This window comes from Cygnus olor, unplaced genomic scaffold (genome assembly GCF_009769625.2).
Source record: "Cygnus olor isolate bCygOlo1 unplaced genomic scaffold, bCygOlo1.pri.v2 scaffold_180_ctg1, whole genome shotgun sequence".
NCBI classification, from domain to species: Eukaryota; Metazoa; Chordata; class Aves; order Anseriformes; family Anatidae; genus Cygnus; species Cygnus olor.
This window is the reverse complement of record NW_024429121.1, coordinates 20093-26837: the sequence shown is the minus strand read 5'-3', so window position 1 is coordinate 26837 and position 6745 is coordinate 20093. Positions and strand designations below refer to the sequence as shown.

Below are 6745 nucleotides of genomic sequence, written 5' to 3'. Positions count from 1 at the left end.
ACAGTGAGATTTAGGGACTCTGTAGGTGCTTTACGGGGCCTATAGGCGGCTTTAGGGGGCCTATGGGGGCTTTGGGGGGTTCACAGTGAGATTTAGGGACTCTGTAGGTGCTTTACGGGGCCTATAGGGGGCTTTAGGGGGCCTATAGGGGGCTTTGGGGGGTTCACAGTGAGATTTAGGGACTCTGTAGGTGCTTTACGGGGCCTATAGGGGGCTTTAGGGGGCCTATGGGGGCTTTGGGGGGTTCACCGTGAGATTTAGGGACTCTGTAGGTGCTTTAAGGCGCCCACAGGGGGCTTTAGAGGGCCTATAGGGGGCTTTGGGGGCCTATGGGGGGTTCCATAGGGACCTCAGGGGCCCGCAGGGGGCTGTGGGGGGGTTCCCCGCCCCCCCCCGGACCCCCTCCCCCCGGCTCCTCCCGCCCTCCGCCGGGGCCGGGCGCCGCGGGCGGCTCGGGGCCCGCCGGTCCGGGCGCTCCGTTACCGTCCGCGTCGCCGCCGAGCGGCTCCGGCTTCTGCTGAGGCTCCTCCGCCGCCATCTTCCGCCGCAGCCCCGCCCCGCGCAGCGCTTCCGGGGCACCGGCGGCCGCCGCAAGCGCTTCCGGGGCACCGGCCGCCCCGCCGGAAGCCAGGCCGTAGCAACGGCTCCCACACCGGGGGCCCGCCCCCTAGCAACCGCGCGGGGGAGGAGCCCCGCCCCTAGCAGGCCCCGCCCCCAGCGACAGGCCACACCCCTAGCAACCATACTTGATGGGGGGTCACCACGCCCCTAGCAACAGGCCCCTCCCCTTAGCAGGCGTGGATGCGGGATGGCCCCGCCCCTAGCAACAGGCCCCGCCCCCTAGCGACTGGAACGGGTCGGTGGGGAACGGCCCCGCCCCTACAGCTGGCCCCTCCCCCGGCAACCAGACCTCCCCCTAGCAACCAGGCCACGCCCCCCAGCAATCAGGCCGGTCCCTAGCAACCGGCCCGCACCTCCTAGCAACCAGGTCACTCCCTCCCCAGCAACCCGGCCACACCCCTTAGCAACAAAGCCCTCCTCTCCTAGCAACCGGAACCGCCCCTAGCAACCAGGGGCTCCTCCCCCTAGCAACCGGATCCGACCCTTAGCAACCGGGGCTCCCTCAGCCCCCAAGCAACGAGCAGGTAAGCTGGCCATGACGTCATCTGACGACCTCATCGACCCCCGAGCCCCCCGGTGCCCCCCCCCCCCCCCCCGGAGCCTCCCGCTGCTCCCCCCGCACCCTCCGGTGCCTCCCCGAGCCCTCAGGTTCCCCCCCAATCCCCCCCCCGGTATCCCCCCCGACCTAGCCGGTGCCCCCCTGAGCCTCCCGGTACCTCCCCCGAGCCCCCTGGAACCCCCCCCGTGCCCCTCCCCGAACCCCCAGGTGCGCCCCCGTTCCCCCCGTTATCCCGCCCGAGCTCCCCGGTGTCCACCCCGAACCCACCGGTGCCCCCCCCCACCCGGTCCCTCCGGTGCTCCCCCAAACCCCGAGGTGCCCCCCTGGTCCCTCAGGGCCACCCCCCCCCGAGCCTCTCGGTGCCCCCCCCGTGACGGACGGAGGCGGGAGAGCATCAGCGGCCTTTATTGGGGCGCGGGGCCCGGGGGGCCCGGGGGGCGCTGGTCCCGTTCGTGGTCCCGGTGCTGGTCCCGTTCGTAGTCCCGGTGCGGGTCCCGGTGCAGGCCCCGGCTCACTCCCGCTTCTTGTAGTCCTCCAGGTGCGCCAGCACCCAGGCGGCGGGGCCCAGGCACACGGCGAACATGGCGGCGAAGCCGGCGGAGGTCTCCTGCGGGCACAGCGGCGTCAGCGGGCGGCAAGGTCACCCCGCCCGGTCCCCCCCGCCCCGAGCCGCTGCCCCCGCGCTCACCGCGGGCCCCAACGGATCCTGCGGAGGCCCCGTGACGAGGCCGCGCCGGGCCGGGCCGGGTCGGGCCGCGGGGCGCAGGAGGGCGCGGGCCAGGCGAACGGCGAGCGGCATGGCGGCGGCGGCGGCGGCGGAAGTGACGCTCTGCCTCACTTCCGGGGGAGGAGTCTGGAGATCACGCCCCTCCTTGTAACCACGCCCCCAGTCCTGACAGCTCTGGGGGAGGCCCCGCCCCTCGGGGCCAGCCCCGTGCCCCCCCGGTGCATGCCGGGAGCTTTCTTTCATTGCTCAAGGCGCGGCCGCGGGGGCTGCTGGGAAATGTAGTCCTGCATCTCCACCCCACCCCGGGAACTGGTGCGAACTGGTGCAAACTGGTGCGGACTGGGGGGGGGTTGGTGTCACCCCGTCGAGACCAAGCTCCGTTTATTCCTCGTGAACGATTTATTTGTAACGTACAAACCGAAGCGATCAAAAAGAGGGAGTCCATGGCTGCCCGAAGGCACTGGAAACAGCACCGGAAACATCCAAAATAGGCAAAAACCCTCATTGTGCCCCAAAATATGAGCCCTGCCCCCCCAGCGCGGGACACCCCCGCTCCAGGGAGGGGACCAGAACCCTCCCTGACAGCACCCAAAATTCCAGGGGTCACAGTAGGGTGACAATAAGGGGGGGGGGGGAACAGCCAGGCCCGACACCCGTACGCGGCACAGAGCGACGAGCCCGTTTTGGGGTAAAAACCTTCGGATTTGGGTAAATCCATGTTGGGGGGGGGGGGGGGGCGCAGTGGCAGCAGCCCCCGCAGTGCCCCCCGGGGTGCGCGTGCTGGCTCTCGCCGAACTTGGTGCGCCGGCTGAGGATCTCGTAGGAGCAGTCGTCGCCGCAGCAGCCCGAGACGCTGGGCGAGGTGTCGTCGATGTCGAACCTGGGGGAGGGGAGGGGATAAAAAAAAAATAAAAAGAAAAATAAATGGGGTGGGGGGGGGGTCAAAAAATGGAGCGGGGGGGTCAGCGCCACCCCCCCCGACCCCAATATAGGGGAATATGGGGGGTGAGCTGCCTGCCACACAAGGGGGAGGGGGGGGGGGAGAGGTGACCCCGACAGGCACAAGGTGGGGGGTGGGGGGGGACGGGACGGTGAAAATAAAGGGGGGGGGGAAATAGGGGGGCTGCGGGGGCACCCGGACACCCACCTCCGGCAGCCGGGCGAGCACCAAACCCTTCCCCGCCTGCCCCGTCACGTCACCAGCGCGCTGCAAGAGGGGCGTGAGCAGCGGGTTACGGAACCCCCCTCCCCCCCCCTACAAAAGAGAGGGGGTTCCCCCCCCCCCCCCCCCCCCCCCCCCCCCCGGGGGGAAAAGGCTGGGAAACGGGGTGAAAAACGAGGGGTTTGGGGGGGGTTTCACTTACTGTAAGGCGTCCCGGAAGAAGTGGTAGGCGCCGTGGTTGTGTTTGAACACCGTCAGCATCACCTTCTTCATCTGGGTGCTGGGGGGGGGGGGGAAAAAAGGGGTGAGCAGGGGGGAGGAAAGCCCTGAAAACCCCGCTTTTTGCCCCGAAAAGGTGCCGTCACCTGTTGGCCACCAGCTGTAGGATCTGTAGGAGGAATTTGCCCAGCCCTCGCCGGCGCACCCGGCTCTCCAGCTGCACCTCGTAGCTGCGGGGACGAGAACCCCAAATCACCGCGGCCCCATTCCCAGGGCCCTTTTGGCCCCCCATTCCCCACAGCCCCCTTCTCGCCCCCATTCCCGGACCCCTTCTCGCCCCCATTCCCCGGACCCCTTCTCGCCCCCATTCCCCGGACCCCTTTCCGGCCCATTTCGCCCCCATTCCCAGCACCCTTCTTGTCCCATTCCCGGACCCCTTTCGCCCCCATTCCCGGACCCCTTTCGCCCCCATTCCCGGACCCCTTTCGCCCCCATTCCCGGACCCCTTTCGCCCCCATTCCCGGACCCCTTTCGCCCCCATTCCCAGCGCCCTTCTTGCCCAGCTCCTTTCACCCCCATTCCCAGCCCCTTTCACCCCATCCCCAGCCCCTTTCACCCCAGCCCCAGCCCCTTTCCGCCCCATTCCGGGCCCTTTCCGCCCCCGTTTTTCACCCACCAGTAGAGAACCTCGTCGCCGCACTCGACGTCGAAGCGGAAATGGGAGAAGGCGACGGGGCCGGCGGCGGCGTCGCGGGCGATGAGGTACCAGGCGCGGTCGTCCGCCAGCTCCTCCCGCTTCTCCCGCTCCTTCCAGCCCCACTCGCTCTGCTCGTACCTGCGGGGAAACACCCCCCCGGGGGGCCCCCCCCCCCCCCTCCTCGTTTTTAGGGCAAAACACGGGGGTTTCGGGGCTCACAGGGGGGTGCACTTACAGCGTCTGCATGTTGCTCTTGGTCAGCTCGAAAGCCCACTCGAGGGTGGCTGGCTCCAGGCCGGCGCCGCGCCGGCACTCGATGGCGACATCGAGGCTGGGGGGGGAGGGGGGGGGAGAGGGAAGGCAGCGGCACCGTCGGCCCCCCCCCCCCGGGACCGGCAGCACCGTGATTTTGCCGTGCCGGGGGTGGGGGGGCAGGCACTCACCCGTTGCGGTCGTATTTTTTGAACACCGGGAAGGCTTCGAGGGGATCTTCGAGCTGGGAGGAAGCAAACATTGCCCCAGAAATGAAGAAGGGGGTGGGATTTGCCCCCCCCCCCCAGGGGCCAATTTTGCCCTTTTCGGCCCCGTTTTGAGGCTGGGGGGCAGGGGGGGGGCGCTCACCTTGTTGGCCGCCTCCACCTTGGCGCAGACGGCATCCATCGCCGCCCGCTCCTCCAGGCGCTTCTGCTTCTTCTCCTTGGCCTTGCTCGATTTCCTCTGCAGGAGGAGCACAAAAGGGTGATTTTGCGCTAAATCCGCGATTTTTTTTTTCTTTTTTTTACATGAAAATCCCTGCCTAGCAGGGACGCAAGATTCCCAACAAGAGATCAAAAATAAAACAGCCCCCAAGGGAAAGAAAAATAAGCGGCTAACAGCGGGCTGCCAAAGCTGAGCTCACCCAAACCCCCTCACACACACACAAAAAAAAAAAAGTGGGTTTTGGGGGAGAAAAGTTTTTTTTTTTTTTGACAAAAACACAGGCAGAGGGGGGGGCGTAGCGGCTCCTTGAACCCCACCGGTCACCTCGGAGCAGGACAAGAACTTTTTCTGTGTCCCAATCCCTGCCCGATTGGAAATTCGTGGGGTTTTCCCCCAAATCTTTGGTTGTGTGATGAAGCGTGCAGTGGAACTCGGCTTTTCCACATCCACACGGAATTATCCCTTTTTTTTTTTTCCCCTATTTCTTTTATTTCTGTTGCTGGTTAAGAGCTCCCTGTTGAAGATAACCCAAAACCAGGCCATTTTCCCCCAAAACCCTGGCAATTTCCCCCCCAACCCTGCCGGCATCCCCTCAGGATCCCCAAACGACAGCAAATTTACGTGGGGAAAAAGCTTCACTTCCACAAAAACTACACACAAAAAGGCAAACACACGATTTTACAACGCTCTGCCTGCCCGTGTGCATGCGGTGGGTGTGGGACGGGGCAAGCCCTTCCCCTAAATAACAACCCCACCCCCCCCCCCCCCAAGTTTGGGGAACTTCAGGTGGTTTCAGTGTTTTTCCCCAGCGCTCGCTACTGGCTGGGACAGGGACTCCAAAAGCTCTGGTATTGGCTCACTTTGGGGAGAAAGGCGCACTTTTTCCACCGCCAGGGAGAAAATCACCCCGTTTCCCAGCAGTTTGCACACACATTTGGGTAAAATAGGGGGGGGACAATGTCACCAAGGGTCACCGTGGCACCCCACAGGGCCCCCAAATCCCCTCAGAGATCCTCCAAAGCCCCTCAAAAGACCCCAAATCCCCTCGAAAGGGACTACAAACGCCCCCAGAGAGCCCCAAGTCCCCTCAGAGAAGCCCCCTAAGCCCCCAAAAGACCCCAAATCCCCTCAGAGATGCTCTAGAGCCCCTTCAAAGGCCCCAAATCCCCTCAGAAATATCCCCAAGCCCCCCAAAAGGCCCCAAATCCCCTCGGAGATGCCCCAAAATCCCCTCGGGGATGTCCCAGAGCCCCTCAAAGGGACCCCAATTCCCTCAGAAACATCCCCAAGCCCCTCAAAAGGCCCCAGATCCCCTCAGAGATACCCCAAGTGCCCCGAATTCCCTCAGAGATGCCCCAACCCCTCTCAAAAGGCTCCAAATCCCCTCAGGGATGCCCCCAAAACTCCTCAAAGGCCTCAAATACCCCCAGGAATGCCCCAGAGCACCTCAAAAGGACCCCAATCCTCTCAGAGATGTCCCAAATCCCCTTAAAGGGACTACACACATCCTCAGACAGTCCCAAATCCCCTCAGAGGGGCTCCAAACTCCTCCAAAGGCCCCCATTTCCCTCAGAGATTCCTTAACCCCCCTCAAAAGACCCCAAATCCCCTCAGAGAAGCACCCGAAACCCTTCAGAGGCACCAAATCCCCTCAGGAACGCCCCAGAGTCCCTCGAGAAGCCCCCAATCCCCTCAGAAATACCCCAAATCCTCTCAAAAGGCCCCAAATCCCTTCAGAGGCACCCCCAAAGCTCCTCAAACTCCCCAAACCCCCTCAGGGGTGCCCCAGAGCCCCTCGAAAAGCCCCCAATCACCTCAGAAATGCCCCCAAACCCCTCAAAAGGCCCCCAAACACCCCCGCCTCCCCGCTCCAGGCTCCCCCGCCTCCCCACTCACCCCCATGGCGGCGCCGAGCGCGGCCGCGGCACCTCCTGGCGGCGCGGGGGCGCGGGGGGCTCTGAGGGGCCGCGCGGGGAGCGCGCCCTATTTATAGTGGGGGGAGGGGCGCGGGGCGCGCGAGCCTGCGGCCGCCCGGGGACACTGCGCCTGCGCAGAGCCCGC

The 6745-nt window shown here is 65.3% G+C and overlaps 1 protein-coding gene across 1 annotated transcript; it reads right to left on the bottom strand.

Annotated features, from left to right (window-relative positions):
- Positions 1 to 1569: 1569 nt before the first annotated feature.
- On the bottom strand, positions 1570 to 6745 carry NAA40 (N-alpha-acetyltransferase 40, NatD catalytic subunit). Its single transcript, XM_040543719.1, has 9 exons — positions 6581 to 6745; positions 4607 to 4702; positions 4429 to 4481; positions 4221 to 4316; positions 3965 to 4123; positions 3435 to 3518; positions 3272 to 3349; positions 1869 to 2787; positions 1570 to 1787 (listed from the first exon to the last, which is right to left on the bottom strand). Exons 1-8 carry the CDS (start codon positions 6584 to 6586, stop codon positions 2511 to 2513), a joined length of 849 nt encoding a protein of 282 aa, XP_040399653.1. The 5' UTR covers positions 6587 to 6745; the 3' UTR covers positions 1570 to 1787; positions 1869 to 2510.

Coding starts and splice junctions, on each gene's coding strand:
- NAA40 (XM_040543719.1), bottom strand. Junction 4,482..4,606: donor AGGTGGAGGCGGCCAACAAG/GTGAGCGCCCCC, acceptor GCTTCCTCCCAG/CTCGAAGATCCCCTCGAAGC. Junction 3,350..3,434: donor CTACAGCTGGTGGCCAACAG/GTGACGGCACCT, acceptor CCCCCCCCCCAG/CACCCAGATGAAGAAGGTGA.